This window comes from Marmota marmota, unplaced genomic scaffold (genome assembly GCF_001458135.2).
Source record: "Marmota marmota marmota unplaced genomic scaffold, marMar, whole genome shotgun sequence".
In the NCBI taxonomy this organism is placed as follows: Eukaryota; Metazoa; Chordata; class Mammalia; order Rodentia; family Sciuridae; genus Marmota; species Marmota marmota.
This window is the reverse complement of record NW_026000130.1, coordinates 4966137-4983206: the sequence shown is the minus strand read 5'-3', so window position 1 is coordinate 4983206 and position 17070 is coordinate 4966137. Positions and strand designations below refer to the sequence as shown.

Sequence of the window (17070 nt, the reverse complement as noted above, 5' to 3'; positions counted from 1 at the left end):
CCGAGCAGCTGCCGCCCGAGGGAGAGGGAGGAAGCCTCCCGGCGCCGACACCCCGCGCGCTCGCCGTCGCCACGACCATGTAAGGGCCATGAGAAGGGCTGGTCCTGGCGCAGCGCGGACATGGAGGAGGACCTGTTCCAGCTCAGGCAGCTGCCGTGAGTGCCGGGCCCGGGCGCGGGCAGGGGGGTCACCGCGAAACCTGCGGCGGGGACCTGTCCGCGGGGCTTCAGGGTGGAGGGGGAGCGCGCTCGGCGGAGCGCAGAGGCCCGAGAAGACGAGCCATTTTCCTTCCCCGCAGCCCCGAGCGCTGTCCCTGACTCAGTCCGTTTCCTGCGCTGGCAGCCGCTGCCCAGAGCCAGCCGCGGGCTCGGGTTTTCTCCTTGACTCGCTCCGGATGCTCCAGGGAGGCTGAGGTCTCTGCTGTCACCGCTGCTGCGGGGGAATGGGGCTGCACGGATGGGTCCTTGCCGTGACAGCGGTCCTCCCCAGCCCTGCGACGCCGCGAGGTCCCCGCGGTTCCTGCAAGGTGTCGTGGGAAGCCGGGAGAGGAGGTCGCAGGCCGGTTTCTGAGAAGCCAGGGCTCCTTCCCAGAGGAGAGGCTCTGGGCAGAGTCCTGTGGTTCGTGGGGCGTGTGTGAATGAAGAGGGCTGTGGGCACTGTCGCCCAAGCCTCTGCCGCCTTCTGAATGAAAGACATGTCACAGCTAGAGTGGGACTCACCCTGGAGACATCCGGCAGGCATTCTTTTTGAGGATCGGAATTTTTCAGGGATACCACATTTGTTCCAGGGATCTTGGGGGACCGTGCACCAAGCAATGGGAAGGCTAGGTCCTTGAAGAGGGGCTTAGGGATTTTTCCTGCTGCAGAGGGTGAGGCGTTTTAAGCAAATTCCAAGAGTAGGAGAGGGGTCCTTAAAAAGAACATTTCTGAGGGTTTTGTTTTGATTTTTAGAATCACTGGCCGTTTGGATGGTAAAAGCATGGAAAGGTTACGTGATGGTTAGCATGAGTGTATTTTCTTTAAAAAATGGTGTGTATTCTCTGAGCTACCCAGGAATTCTCCCAAGTGACTTTTAGTGTGGCTGATACAGCTCTCTGAGGCTCAGAGTACTGAAAGGGGTTGTAATGTTTCCTTCTTAATCAGTGTAAAATTAATTTTCATGTAAAATTTTTATTAATTTAGAATTTGAGCTTATTAATTGGTCCACAAATCTCATGGCTTATGAATATATAGCCTTATTTCATAAATGCTGAAGGATGCCTAGTTATAAGGTCCAGAGGTCCATATGTGACTATATATAAAAACGTAAATGTCTGAGTGCAAATCGCTCAAGGAAAACATTCCACTTTCATTGGAAATAAACAGCGTGGTCAAAAACCAAACTATTATCCTAAAGTAAAAGATGGTTCAAAAAATGGAAAGAAAAATCATGGTATTTGGAATAAGGATATATATATTGGAACTCCAGATTTAATGGGATACGTTTTCAAACGATGTCAGAACATGTGAACTTTGCAGAAGATGTATGTATATTTAATCTACTAATATAGAGATATCATCATAACAATTCTATGCTCAATTTAAAAGGAGTAAAAATAGGTGTGGGGGTGGAGCTCATGGAGCAACACTTGCTGGGGAGGCACAAGGCCCTGCATTTGATCCCCAGCAACACACACGCACACACACAGAGTAAAAATAGGAAGAGGCTTTTTACTTATTGAAAATAAAAAATTAATTTGGTTTTAAATATGCATAGATTATATAACATATATAAATATAGTAAAGCTCAGAGAGAAACACTAGAATGAAAAGTGATTCTCCCTCTTCCCAAACCCCAGTTCTATTCCCAGAGTTGTCTCTTGATTATTCTTTCTGAATTTTTAAAAAATAATTTTATTTTTTTAAAAAACTCAAATGGAGCACAACTTTTCATTTCTCTGGTTGTACATGATGTAGAGTCACACCATTCATGAAGTCATACCCATACGTAGGGGTAATAATGTACATTTCATTTCTACCATCTTCCCCCCTTCACGTTCCCCCTCCCCTTTCTGATGTTTGATAGACATAATGTCTATTAGAGAGGTCAAATTGTATACTGTGAGGGAACATTGGCTCTGAGCAGACAGACTTGGGTTCAACTCCTGACCCTGACACTTCCCATCTGGGTATAGAAATCACTATCTTGGGCTGGGGATGTGGCTCAAGCAGTAGCGCGCTTGCCTGGCATGCATGCGGCCTGGGTTCGATCCTCAGCACCACATACAAACAAAGATGTTGTGTCCGCCAATAACTAAAAATAAATAAACAAATAAATATTTAAAAAAAAAAAAAAAAAAAAAAGAAATCACTATCTTGGGGTAGGGAGTGTAGCTCAGTGATAGAGTTCATGCTTGGTATGCACAAGTCTTGGGTTCAATCCCCAGCACCCCCCAAAAAATATATATATCATAATAATACTTGAATCCTAGAATTATTATAAAGATCAAATAAGATAAAAAACGCCCAATGCTTGGCTGATTACAAAGCACCCAACACCTTACCAGCTATTGCTATTATTACATCTGAAAAATCATTTATAAAAAATAAAATCTCTAGGTTCACTAATGCTGGACTCCCCAAATTGTACTTTGAAAACCCCAAACTACATTTGAATGAAGTCAAAATTAGTCCTGAAATGTGCTGACCTCAATTTATATATATAAAAAAAGAGTAAGCTAAAGAAACAGCTGTGCGAATCTGAGTGGGTTACAAATCACGACTTAGATGTTTTTTAAACCACACCCTACATATATTATGCACAGATTGCAGGCAACAGATTTCCTGAGAGCAATATGGTTAAAAAAAAAATTCAGAGTGCCTCAGAGAGGGTTGGCAAGAGTGGACTTTGGAGCAGACTCGGTCCTGTGGGAGGCCAAGTGTTAATAGATTATAAGCCACTAAGTAGTTTATGGGGTTATGGGAAGGGGGGAAAGGGGATAAGGTGCCTAAGAAAACAGTCCTTCCTTGCATTTGGGGGCACCTTCACACCGCTCTGGAGTGGTTCATTTGAGACTGCAAATAACCCTTGTCTTCCACCTGCTATTCACTCGGGGATGGGATCATGTACAGAAGATTCAGGCAGCTGAGAGTGTTTTTTTATATCCACTTCTGCCTTATTATGTACCCTTGTGTAAGTCAGACTTCTTTTTAGGTCCCTCTTTTCTAGAATGATTTCTTGAAAGCAAGTTTTTCAGACCACATCCATGCATGGATGGGTGGATAGTTGGATGGATGGATGGATGGATTCCTTGGGTACCATCCTTGGTGCAAAGGATTCTACAGCTAAATAAGGCAGAATGGGCCGGGTGAGGTGGCGCACGCCTGTCATCCCAGTGGCTCAGGAGGCTGAGACAGGAGGATCGTGAGTTCAGAGCCAGCCTCAGCAAAAGGGAGGCGCCAAGCAACTCAGTGGGATCCCATCTCTAAATGAAATACAAAATAGGGCTGGGGATGGGGCTCGGTGGTCCAGTGCCCCTGAGTTCAATCCCTGGTACCAAAAAAAAAAAAAAAAGACAGAATGGTCCTTGCCCTTAAGGATATCACAGTCTAGAGCTGCAATGTCTGATATGGTAGCTGTCAGCTAACTGTGGTTATTTAAGTTGAAGCCTAAATTAGTTTCAATTATGTAATTCATGTGAAATATTTAATAGCATAATATACTATGTAAAAATAAGTCCCTCAATCATTTCACATGCTTATATTTTTTTTCCCCTTTTGATATCAGGGATTGAACCCAGGGGCCTTCAATCACTGAGCCACATTNACAGCGGCTGGAGCAGCATAGCCCTCCCTGCTCCAAACCCTCCCATGGCTCCCATCTTCCCCCCTTCCTCCCACACTCCCTCCCACCAGGCCTCCCAATCTGGCCTCCTTGCTGTTCCCAAAAGAGGCCAGGTAGGCTCCTGCCTCAGCAGCACCCCTCGCCTGCCCGGAGAACCCTGCTTCTCCTTCACTGGGTCTCAGATGCCACCTTCCCCCAGAAGCCTACCCTGTGGACCCTGACTCACACTAAAACCCCAAACTAAACTCAGACCAGCCCCAACCAGGAAATAGCAGGGGTTGGGGTAGGGTGGGGGGAAGGATGTGGAGAAATGGAATTCTCGCTCACTGTTGGTAGACGCAGACAATATTTGGTGTGGCTGCTAGGGGAAACTCTATGAAGGCTCCTCAGAAAACTAAAAACAAGCCAGGCGGGTGGCACACACCGTCATTCTAGCTACTTGGGAGGCAGAGGCAGGAGGATTGCAAGTGTGAGGCCAACCTCGGCAACTTAGCAAGACCTTGTCTCAAAATTTTAAAAAATAGAAAGAGCAAGGCATGAGACTTAATGGTAAGGGGCCCCTGGGTTTAATCCCAGATGCTGGGAAAAAATTAAAAACAGAATTCTGTATGATCCAGCCACACCATTTTTGGGTATACAATCAGCCCTCCATATCTGTGGGTTCCGCATCCGTGGGTTAACCAACCATGGACCAAAAACGGTTGGAAAAAAAATCGTGTCTGTACTGAACACGTACGGACTCTTTTTCTTGTTATCACTCCATAAAACACTGCATAGCAACGTTTACCTAGCATTCACTTTGTCCTAGACATTGTAAGTAGTCCAGAGGGGTTTGAAAGGTGTCAGGGGATCGTGTAGTCTATGCGAATACGACACCACTTCAAATGAAGGGATTGAGCATCCACTGATGTGGATGTCCATGGAGGGTCCTGGACCCTGCAGATAATGAGGGAGAACTGTATACCCCACAGGACTGAAATTGGGGTAGTAGGAGCTATTCACACACCCATGTTCACAGTAGTGTTATTCACAATAGCCGAAACGTGGAGACAGCTTCTGTCCATCCACAGATAAATAGGTGAGCAAAGCGTGGCATATCCATGTGAAGGAATATTATGCAGCCTTTAAAAAGAAGGAGATTCTGACACACGCTATAGCCTGGACGAAGCTTGAATACATTGCACTAAGTGTGATAAGCCAGTCGCAAAAGGACAAACATTGTACAAGGTACCGAGAGTCATTCCTAGATACAGAAAATAGAAGGTGGCTGCCAGGGTCTGGTGGGGGGAAGAGAGGATGGGGAGTTAATACTGAGTAGGTATGGAGTTTAGGTTTTGTGAGATGAAGTGAGTTCTGGAGATGAATGGTGGTGGTAGTTGTGTAATAATGTGAGTAATGTGAATATACTCAATGCCACAGAACTGCATGCTCAAGAGTGGTTCCGATGGCCTGACTTGGTGGTGCACACCTGTCATCCCAGCAGCTCTGGAGGCTGAGACATGAGGATCGGGAGTTCAAAGCCAGCCTCAGCAACTTAGTGAGGCCCTAAGCGACTCAGTGAGACCCTGTCTCTAAATAAAATATAAAAAAGGCTGGGGATGTGACTCAGTGGTCGAGTGCCCCTGGGTTTAATTCCTGATACCTCCCCCAAAAAAGTGGGGGAGGTTGGGAGAATGGCAATTTGACTTACTGTTTACGTGACTCTTAATATTTTTGATTGACAAAATCATACATGATGTACAACATGTTGTTTTGGAATATGTAATATATTACCAAATGGCTAAGTCATTTAATATGTGTCTTACCTTGTGTGCTTACTTTTGGGAACTGAGAATACTTAAAATGCACTGTCTTAACAATTTTCAGGTCTATGGATTATTGTCATTGACTGTAGTCACCATGTTGTACGACAGAGCTCTTGAATTTCTATCTTTTGTATAACTGAAATTTTGTTCCCTTTATGTAACATCTCTTAAATCCCCCACCCACTAAGCCCCTGAAAGCCAATATTCTCCTTCTATGAGTTCAATTCTTTTAGATTTTTGTCTTTGAATAAGAGCATGCTATATTTGTCTCTCAGTGTTTGGCTTATTCCATTTAACACAAAGTCCTCCAGGTTTGTCCATATTGCAGCAAATGATAAGATTTCCTTCCTTTTTATGACTGCATAATATTCCATTGAATACAGATACCACAGTTTCTTTATCCATTCATCTACTGTTGGACACATGAGTTGATCCCATGTTTTTGCTATTGTGAATAATACATCATTAATTACATGATTATTATTTCTGAAATTGCCCCAGGGAAACTCTTTGGGTCCAGGTGAACCAGGGAAAGGATTGTGTTCGAGTTCTCAAAGAGTTAGACTCAGGTTCTGTTTCTTCTAACTGAGAGACTGCTGCACAGAGACACAGACTAGGGTAGGTGGCAAAGGCACCCAGGAGACTTCCTGTTGGCTGCCATTCCCCTGAGACTCACCCCTTCATTCCAAACACATTCACATTTCATTCCGGCAGCTTCACACCAGGGGATACAGTTCTGGGGCCAAAGAAAGTCTGTTTTGCAAAGAGACCCCTTAGGTCTTAGGGAGGGTTGTTCAGGGCCCGCTGACCTTGACAGTGGCTTTCGAGCACCAGCTGTGGGGTCTTCTTTGGGCTGTCCACAGGAACTACGGAGGTCAGGGTTGAGGGGATGGCTCGGTGAGGAGCGCCGTGGAGCATACCAAGGCCCTGGGGTCCGCCCCAGCACAGGTGGAGGTACAATCTGCATGTAAGTCATTGCCTGAGATCTTGGGCAGTGCATTCAGCTCGGCGGGGTCACCTTGAAGGGCACTTTCAGCTCTAAAAGACTGAGGGTGTAAACCCTGCGATGGGCGCCTGGTTCCATTCAGGGTCACGGCCACCCGTCCCCGGCACCATTTCCTTGGCAACATGTGCTTCTTCCATGATCCATGGCTGTTCCCTTAGCAAAAGACCAAGTTCCAGGAGCGAGGGCAGGAAGTGAGTTACTTGTCTACTCTGGGCCTCAGTGTCATCATCTGTGAGGTGGGGTGGCAATGGGACCCCCCCTTATCAGGGCAAACATTTTCCTTCAATCGATGCTGCTGACCTGCTCAGCACAGCTCCCTCCCGGCACATGCTCAGGGCTCTGTGAACGGTCACTGTTATTTATTTGGGATCATTACCTTCCGTCGGCTAGTGGGCCATTATCTGGATAATGAGGCCGTTGCTTTTGAGGTCGATGCCGGAGGCGGGAAAATACAAATCCACAGAATCCACAGGGAGCGAGAATCGCCATGAATCATAGACTTCTGGGCACTCAGGAGCAGAAGGGACCTTAAAGGACGTGACATCCGACCTCTCCTAGTCCATCTCCCCAGTTCGGAGCGGGAGGGCAACAAGCGGTGACTTTCAAAGTTCTGTGGCCACTTGTCACCGGCTTATGAAAACTCAGATTCCGGAGCCCAACTCCGCAGAGATGTGAAGACACCAAGCCTGGAGCGTGGCCCAGGAAGCCACCTTGTACCCCTCCCTGGGGCTGTCCTTGCCATCAGAGGAGCCCTGGCTGATTGGCTAAGACCACAGGTGTTCCAGCTACTGGGCCAGGTCCTAGGACACTATGAACTCTCTAGGGGACCCGGGATCATCGAAATAACCCGGTTATTTATCTGTAAACCCAAGGTATTAATGGCACCTCTCGGGGGCTCTGAAGGTGGCTCCCAGTCCTCAGGCTCGGGCTGGGCAGGCTGAAGCCAGGCATACAGATCACACTGGGTGACTCCTGGTCTCACTAGGATGGCTCTCAAGAAGGGGAGTCCCCTGCCTCCTAAGACCACCCTTTTCATCTCTGGACTTTGGATCTGGGAAGGCTCCATCCTTGAGTTGAAATCTGCTTCCTTCTCTTCGATACCCACAAGTTCAGGCTCTGTTCTTGGGGGTCCACATTGAACAAGCCCCTTCTTTCATGGTCCAGAACCTCAGGTAATGAAGACAGAGGTCCAGCCCCTGAGAGGACCCCCCCCCCGGAACCATGCAGATCCGCGCCTGTGGCCTTGTGGGGAAGGAGCCTCCCAAGTCTGCAGGTGAGTGACCTTGGCAGGGTCTGACGCTCCGCGCACCGGGCATCTGACCTCACTCCTCAGTAGGTGTCCGATTCCAGAGATGCCCTGAAGCTCCTTCCAGGGTCAGTTAATTCTTAGAGGTGGCCAGCGGCTCATAGGCCAGTGTGTCTTGAAATGCACACTAGCTCATGTCCCCAGAGGTCCCTGCCCCCAACCACCTCCCTTATCGGGCACCTGAAGGGCTCTCAAGCTCCAGGTCACACCCCACCTGCCCTAATCACCCCGAAACCAGGTACTGTGAGCCTGCGTACCCCCCGGGCCCCGACCCTGCTGAAATCATTCCGACTAGCCGTGCCGAACAGTGCTAAACAAACACTGTCACCCTCTGTCACCCTCTTGTGGGACAGTGTGCCCGACTCTGGTCACCTTCCTCTCTGTCACTGATGCTTAAAACCGCCGAGTGCCCTCTCCTCGGTCTCAGGATGATGCCCGGAAGCCTCCCCGTGCTCTCTGGAGCGCGGCACAGTCCAGCACCTCTCCGACCTCTGCTCCTCGGTCCACCCCCTGGCCGTTTGGCTAGCTGTTCTCTCCACTGCGGGTGTCACCGTCCTTGTCCCCTGGACCTCCGTCTTCCCGGGGAACTCTTCTCTGGGTCCATCTCCAGTGGTCCTTCATCTTGCTCCTCACCACCCCCAGTTTCCTTCCTGTTCTGGAACATTCATTTACAAATGCACAAATTTGGGTTTGTCTCCCTGCGTGTCCACCACCTGCCCACCTGGAGCACCTGCTTCATAAGGGCAGGGACCAAGACCACTTTGTCCCACTATGTGCCTCCTCCCAGCACCCAGCACATAGTCAGTCCTCAGTAAACACTTAGCCGAACAGCTGGGCCAGTTTCTCCACGACACTCCAGACAGTGACTTCTTCATTCTCCATAGCGACCCTGGGAGGTGGGAATTACCATCCGCACTTAAAACCACCAAATTGGAAACTCAGAGAGGTGGAGTAACCCACCCGGGGTCACCCAGCAACTACATGGCATAAGTCGGGAGATTCAAGCCCACGTTAGTCTGTCTGCCAGAACTGTGTTCTCTCCTTTCCTAGGTTGATCACCTGTCTCCGTGACAGTCACAGTTGGGTGTGAGCTACTTTTTCCAACAAATAGAGCCATGAACTAAAGGAATCCAGTCCAGAAATTCCAATGAAAAGAGAAAAACTTCCTTATCTAAATACCCCAATCGAGTCACAGGACCTAATTTGAGATCCTGAGGGGGTAAACAAGACCTCTTAAGTTGACAGCTTTTTCTTCAAGTTCTCTCCCCGACAGAGCAAAATTATGTAAAGTGAATGTTCCCGGCTATTTTGGTAAACTATCAGCTCTATATGTGACACGTATCACCAGTGCCAAGAAATATGTGCGCCCGGCTGTTGTAGAAGCCCTCGGGTAGGTGACATATGCCACCGCCATTTCCTCCTTCTTTCATTTTCCATTCTTTTCTCCCCGGGGAAGTCTCGGCCCGTGTCGTTGATGAATACTTTTAGGAACCAAACGGATTCAAGATGTAGCCTGAGCGTCCTTTAGTGTCACAGGTCTCTTTTTAGTGCTGTGTTGAAGACAGGCCTCAATAAGCAATGTCGCCCTGGCTCCAAGCGAGCGGTTTGCCAGAACAGAGCCTGCGGGGGGCCGAGCCGGCTGCTCAGAGGCACATTTGCTGAGGTCGTGGAGGTCAAGGTAGAGGTCAAGGTGGAGGTCAAGGTGGAGGTCAAGGTGGAGAGGGGAACTTAAGGAGGCTGGTGGGAGGGCGGCCAGCGCGGGCTCGCTGCCCACAGTGCTCGGGTTGGTTCTTTAAGCTCAAACCTGGTGTCAGGTCCTACTAGCCCTAGTTACGTGGTCCCTGTAAACATGATCAGCACAGAGCCACAGGAGGAACGAGGGCTCTGCGAATCGTCCCTGCTGTTATTCATATATTGATAATAAATGCAATGGATGCCTCGGTTTAAAATGTTGGATATTTCTGATGGTCCCAAAAGAAAAGGCAGAAAATGTCACTTCCTTCAAGATTCCTTTTTCCCATCCAGTCCTCCTCCCAAGGAGAAAGAGAGAAATGACAACTGTCTTTGACTTCTCAGGAGCATCTTTCTAGAAGGGATTGGATGGACTTCAGCTGCTTGCAAACTGCTTTGGGTATAGTTAAGATGCAGATGGCGCCAGTGCGGTGGTGCTTGCCTGTCATTCCAGTGGCTCAGGAGGCTGAGGCAGGAGGATCGCCAGTTCAAAGCCAGCCTCAGCAAAAGTGAGGCCCTAAGCAACTCAGTGAGACCCTGTCTCTAAATAAAACACAAAATAGTGCTGGGGATGGGGCTCAGGGGTTGAGTGCCCCTGAGTTCACTCCGCCCCCCCCCAAAAAAAGGTGCAGATGGCGAGTCAGTAGGTCTGTTGGGGACTGAGACTGCATGTCTGACAAGCTCCTAGGGGTGTCGGGGCCTCTGATTCAGCCCACAGTGAAGTCCTTGGGTAGCAAGGACCAAGTCTCAGGACCGTGTTCTAGCACATCTCATAACAGACCTCAGTGCTCCTCCCCATTGGCCTTTGGATCAGCTTGTGTGTGTGTGTGTGTGTTCTTTATGGAAAAAATACATGAAATCGACATCTTCACAGATTTAAACATTAGAGGCATCTAGACACCCTCAGCAGTGCTGTGCCGCCCTCTCTACACCCCTCCCCAGAGTCTTTCCATCTTTCACGACGGGCACGACTCCCCATTCCTCGTCTTCCCCCAGGCCTGGGGACCACTCTTCAGCTTTCTGTCTCTGAATTTGATTACTCTAGAGTCCCCCTCCTATGAAAGGAATCACATTTGGACCTTGACCTTTTGTGTCTGACTTATTTCCCTAAGAAAAATGCCTTCAAGGTTCAGGGATGTGTCAAATTTTCCTTGATTCAGACGGGCACAGTGGCGCACCCCCGTAATCCCAGCGGCTCAGGAGGCTGAGGCAGGAGGATCCCAAGTTCAAAGCCAGCCTCAGCAACTTAGCGAGGCCCTAAGCAACTCCGTGAGACCAGCGTCTCTAAATAAAATACAAAGGGGCTGGGGACGGGGCTCCGTGGTAGAGCGCTCGCCTAGCACTGTGGCCCTGGGTTCGATCCTCAGCACCACATAAAAAATAAATAAATAAAATAAAGATATTGTGTCCACCTAAAACTTAAGAATAAATATTTTAAAAATAAATAAATAAAATACAAAAAGGGCTGGGGATGTGGCTCAGTGGTGAAGCAGCCCTGGGTTCAATCCCTAGTACTAAAAAAAAAAAAAAAAAAAAAATCCTGTATTTCTAGCAGGGAATAATATTCCATTATATGAAGAAGCCACATTTTGTCACTCCATTCATCTGCCTGGGGACACTCAGGTAGTCACGCCTTTGGCTCTTGGATTCATGACGCATTTTCTTAACACATGGGCCATAATGTGATTGCTCCCCTCCTGATGATTGTCCCTCGTTTTTGTACTGTGACAACCAAGGCCAACCAAAGCAGCATGGTGGCAGCAGGACAGGACACAGCAGGGTGGCTGGAGTGGGGACTCTGAAGTCAGGAAGCTTGGCCAAAGCTTGGCTTAAGCCACTTCTCGGGTGACCTCAGGCAAGCTCCCAGCTCCTCCGTGCTGAGGGGTCCTCATCTGTGGAGAGGACACAGCCAGAGAGAAGAAGAGCCAATGACATGGTCCACACGGAGCACAGAGCCCCGGGCCTGGCTCGTGACCCACCCCATCTGTCCCTGTCCCACGGTCCAGCCAGCCCGTGCCGTCTTGTCTCTGTCCCTCTAAGGAATTGCCAGGGCAGGACAATTCTGGGTGGGCGCAGTGAGATTGGCAAAGACATCCCACATTACCTTCCAAAAAGGCTACCGTGGTCGCTCTCGGTCCCAGAAGGAAGTAGGGAGCCGTGGATGGTCCTTGCAGGGAGGACGCGCTAGCCGGAGTCCTCCAGGAGGGGGTCGGGCCACAGGGTCCTGCCCTTCTGGGATGTTATCCTGAGTCAGGGGCGGTCCATGGGCCTTCCCTTCATCCTTAAAAACAAATTGAGGATGTGGGTAGATATTAGTTCCCTTCTCTCCCCAAAGTGTTCCTCCACCTTTCTGTCCTCTGTGCATACCAAGGGGGAGGGAACTATGGATATTTTTTATTTGGGGGCTGCACCTCGGGTCGGGGCCCTTGCTCACTGGGGTTCCCCCTCTGAAGCCTGTTTCACATCACCCCTTACTTAGTGGGTTCCAGACTTGGAATGTCACCTTCTCTCAACGGGAGCCTTTTATATACACAGGATCTCTCACCACGTGCAAGACACCTGCATGGTGCTCCTCTTTCTCTCCGCAGGTATACATTTTTTTCCCTTCCCCTGGGCTGGCCCAGAACTCCTGAGCTCAAGTGATCCTCCTGCCTCAGCTTCCCCAGTAGCTGGACCGCCTGTGTATGCCACCAGCTGGCAGATGGCTAACTATGTTTTAACCCCTGTCCCCTCCCAGGAGAGGGTGAGCACTGCAGGCAGGAGTCTGAGTAGTTGGCTCACCTCATAATCCCAGCAGCACCCTTGAGCCTGGCACAAAGCAGGTGCTCAATTAATACGTGTTGGCTAAATGAATTCCACTAACGTCCCTGGCAGTGCCAAGAGTTGAGGGGTTTCGTTTCCTTTTCTTTCTAGATGGCAAAATACACACAACATAAAATGTATCATTTTAGCCTGGTGCAGTAGTGCTCGCCTGTCATCCCAGTAGCTCAGGAGGCTGAGGCAGGAGGATCGCGAGTTCAAAGCCAGCCTCAGCAAAAGAGAGGCGCTAAGCAACTCAGTGAGACCCTGTCTCTAAATAAATTATGAAATAGGGCTGGGGATGGGGCTCAGTGGTCGAGTGCCCCTGAGTTCAATCTCTGGTACTCCCCGTCCCCCAAGTCCTCCAATTATATATACATATCGTTTTAACCTTTTTAGCATGTACAGTTGGTGATGTAACACGGGCTCAGTGTTATACAAGCCTCACCTCTGTCTAGTCTTGTAACATCTTCATCACCTTAAAAGGAAACCCCTGGGGAGCTGTGGCTGTGGCTCAGTGGTAGAGCACTTGCCCAGCATGTGTGAGACACTGGGTTCCCTTCTCAGCACCACATAAAAGCAAAGGGACAAAATAAAGATCCATCAACATCTTAAAAATATATATTAAAAAAAAACAAATAAAAGGAAACCCTTGGACACACTAAGCAGCAGCTGCCCACTCCCAGGCAGTCCCCTGCCTCTGACCCTCCGTGACCCCTCTACTTCCTCTCTCCAGATTTGCCTACCCTGGACATTTCATGTGAGTGGATTCTGTCCTCCGGGGCCTCTTGTGACTGGCTTGTGTGACTCTGTTTTGGGGGTTCATCTGTGTTGTGGCATGAGCCCGTTTTGAGATCTTTTTCTTTTTCTTTTTTTTAATTATTTTTTTATTTTATTTTATTTTTTTTATTGGTTGTTCAAAACATTGTAAAGCTCTTGACATATCATATTTGATCTTTTTCTTTTTTTTTAACAGTAATGTACTAGAACCTTCTCACACTAGCGCCAGAGAGCAGACTGATGGTTAAATATTCAGGAACTTTTGGAGCCTGTTACTTAACCATTGGTAGCTTGAAATTGCCACCAGGGAAGCATTTACTCCCCAGATGTTGGCAAATGCGAGGGGGCAACCGTGGGCAGTGGTATTTGAGAGCTGGATGATAGGCGCCCCCTGTGTCCATCAGCATCCCCTCTCCTAAATTAACACAAACTGGATCAAACGGGGCTCTGGCTGGGCACGTGTTGAGCCGGGTGGGCCTTGTAAGCAAGAGGCCGGTCCTGAGGAACTTCATCTCCTTCCCCTGCAAGATAGGCAAGCTCCAGACCCAGGGACGGTCCTCTGGGCCCCAGCTCAGCCAGCCCCGTGGGCGTGGCTTCTCAGGGCCGGTCCCTCGGCAGGTCCCTCTGTGTGACTGCTCCCCAGTGGGGGGCTGGGAGGGGGCCCTGATGCACAGAAGCAGCTCCCAGATCAGCAACATCTGGAGACTTAGAAACGCCCAGCCCTGAATCCGATCTTGTGGGGGTGGGGCGCGGCCATCTGCTGCAACAGCCCTGAGGGGTCCAGGCTCCGGCTTCCAGAACCCCTGCACGGCCACTGCAGTCAGCCGGGCTGGAACTGAGCCGTACCCCTGATTCCCGTGTCTGGCAAGCGTGCACCTGCAGGTCAGCTCAGAAGAGGGTCCACTCCTACCCCAGACATGCTGGGAGAGGCACCGAATCAGTGACTCCAACTGAGGCACCCAGGCTGAAATCTCAGCTCCCGCAGGCTGTGTGGCCGAGGGCCGGCGCCTTAACCTCTCTGAGCATCTTTTTCCTTGTCTGCAAAATGAGTATCATGATAGTATGGAATCCATAGGTTGGTTGTCAGGTTAATAGGGGATTATAGAAAGGGCTCAGGTAGGACTTGGCTTTTGGCACGTGCTCAATGACTAGATGTGCGGGTTGAGAACTTTAATCTAGGAAGTTTGGGGGGAAAGTCAGTGATTAATCACCCCTCCCTCTGCAGAGTGCTTTGGAATTAATCGGTGCAATAACGCGGCGGGAACTTGATTGCAGCAGATACGGTGGTGCCCAGGGCAGAGTCCCTCTGCGGGGCTGGCTCCTCCCCCAGTGCTGCCGCTGTGGACCGGTATGGCTACCCGCTGCCATCTGGCCTGGAGGATGCCCTGGGCGGACGGCACACCCCCCAGCCTGGGAGGTCAGCCTTCTGCACGGGGCCAGCGGGTGCTGACCCTGTGAAACCCCCATCCCTCTCCTGGTGCCCAGCTCCCACCCAGGGCTCCCAGGTTGAGTCTAGATGTCAACAGAAGCCACGTCCTTGCCCAGCGGCTCCCTGTCTTATCTGCCCCCCTCCCCCCCACACACACACAAAGTTGTAATTTGAAATATTTCTAGAATATAAAATTACGTAGGTAACTCTGAGAATAACTCTGCTCCTACTGTCCTGCATAAGGTTGAGCCATATGAAACTGTCACCGATCAACCATAATTCAGTTGAAGACACCGCATCTCTTTCCCTCACACCTTCAAGGTCATAGTCTTCCTGGGGTCTTTACCTGCCTCTTTTTTTTTTTTCTTTTTTTGGTGCTAGGGATTGAGCCCAGGAGCGTGTAACCCCTGAGCCACATCCCCAGCCCTTTTTACTTTTTATTTTGAGACAGGGTCTCACTGAGTTGCTCATGGCCTTGCTAAGTTGCTGAGGCTGGCCTCAAACTTGTGATCCTCCTGCCTCAGCCTCCCCAGCCGCTGGGCTTACAGGCGTGCACTACTGCGCCTGGCCACATATCTTCCCTAAAGAAATGTCTACTCAAATAGACATTAAATTGGGCTGTTCGTCTTTTTCTGTGGCTGAGTTGTAGTTCTTTGTATATTCTGGACATTGAATGCTTACCACATAGATGACTTGCAAATATTTCTTCTTGTTGATGAAGAGCAAAGCTACAGTTATTAACATAATCTCTGATTTCTCATCTGTGTTTTCTAGAAGAAGTTCCCAAGCAGAACAAATTCCCTGCACTTGGCCAGGCGTGGTGGCCCACACCTGTCATCCCAGGAGCTTGGGAGGCTGAGTCAGGAGGATTGTGAGTTCAAAGCCAGCCTCGGTGATTTAGCAAGGCCCTAAGCAACTAAATGAGACCCCTCAAAATCAAAATAAAAGGGCTGGGGATGTGGCTCAGTGGTTAAGCCCTCCTGGGTTCTATCCCTGGTACAAATTAATAAAAAAATTCCCTGCACCTTTGACGTAAACACTTTCTGTGCCAGAGCACTAGTTATCTTTGCTTAAATACATGGAATAATGTGAATTAATAATAGTAGCACTATTGTTATTTAGATTTCACTCTCTCACACACACTCTATCTTTTTCGGGAACTGGGATTGAACCCATGGGTGCTCTACCACTGAGCCACTTCCCCAGTGAGTTGCTGGGATTACAGGTGTGAGCCACCATGCCTAGCTATCTCTCTTTTTCTTTAACCTGTTGAAGACACTGATCAACTTTGCTGTCCTGTTGCTCATACATGCCCCTGACACACCAAACTTTTTTCAAGTTTGATAGAAATGAGTGTTACATATTGAATCATCTTCCCCTGTGAGGCCGTGAGGTCCTGACATACCTGGCTGCCCGCGCTGTTATCTCAGGCACCACCAAGGGGCTGGCAGCCAGCGAGTTTTGTATTTTGGAATAAAAAGTTTGAAGGAGGCAAGTAATTTTGCCTCTCAGTGCCAGAGGAAGAAACTGCTGTTCAGAGTCACCAAGTTTGAAGGAGTGAATTTCACGAGAGTGGGGTGTATGGAGTCTCAATTCACATGCCTTACTGGGCCAGACAGATGGGGCAAAGTGCCAATGAGAGAGGAAGGCAGGACACGTGTAAGGGTAAGTGATAAAAGACACTCCGGGCTGCAGATTATTTGGAGAAGAGGAGACTGTGGTCATAGTGGAGCACATGTCCCGTTTGAAGGGGCCACCACTGCCTAGGTCTAGCCACAGTTCTGTAGAGTGTGAACACCGATGACCAGATAAATAGCCTTCTATCTGGAAATCTGACCTGTAGTGTAAATTCTCTCAATTAAAAAAATGTTGGCATCCACTTTAAATTAAAAAAAAAAAAAAACAACTGCAAGAAACTTTTTGTGGTCTCATGTAAACCGCAGGTGACCAAATTGTTGCTGGTGTTCCATGGAGGGGCAGGCGAGTCCAGATTCTGAAACATATACGATGGTGCAGAGCCTGTCACTCCTTTGGCCAGCGACGGGCTTTGTATGTGACGGTGGTTCCGCAAGTGTGTCGCCCAGAATCTGTGTTAGTCTGTGTGAGTGTTCTCTGTCATGATCATCCAACTAGGAAATGACCTAGTGACAATTTCCCAGCAGTGTCCTCGGTGTGAAGCGATGTGTGACCGTGCTATACTGCTCAGCAGCGTTCAGGTCTCAGAGCCTGGCACTGTGCAGTGCGCAGCCTGGCCAACTGACCAGCTCTGGTAGAATAACTGGGAGTTGTCACTCTTCTTCACCTCGCCCCGCTGAATAGAAGAGCCACCCGCCACCTGCTCCCCTCTCCATATCAGGAGAGGAAGGCGTCTCACCTGTCTTGGGCCCAAGGG

General features: G+C 49.3%; 1 protein-coding gene across 1 annotated transcript in view; it reads left to right on the top strand.

Annotated features, from left to right (window-relative positions):
* The first annotated feature begins 6 nt into the window (after positions 1-6).
* Positions 7-17070, top strand: part of LOC107154621 (SV2 related protein) — an 82135-nt gene continuing 65071 nt past the window's right edge. The window contains exon 1 of the mRNA XM_015500262.2: positions 7-155. Within this exon, the coding sequence (XP_015355748.1) occupies positions 121-155 (35 nt within the window). The 5' untranslated portion in view covers positions 7-120. The remainder of the gene's footprint in view (positions 156-17070) is intronic.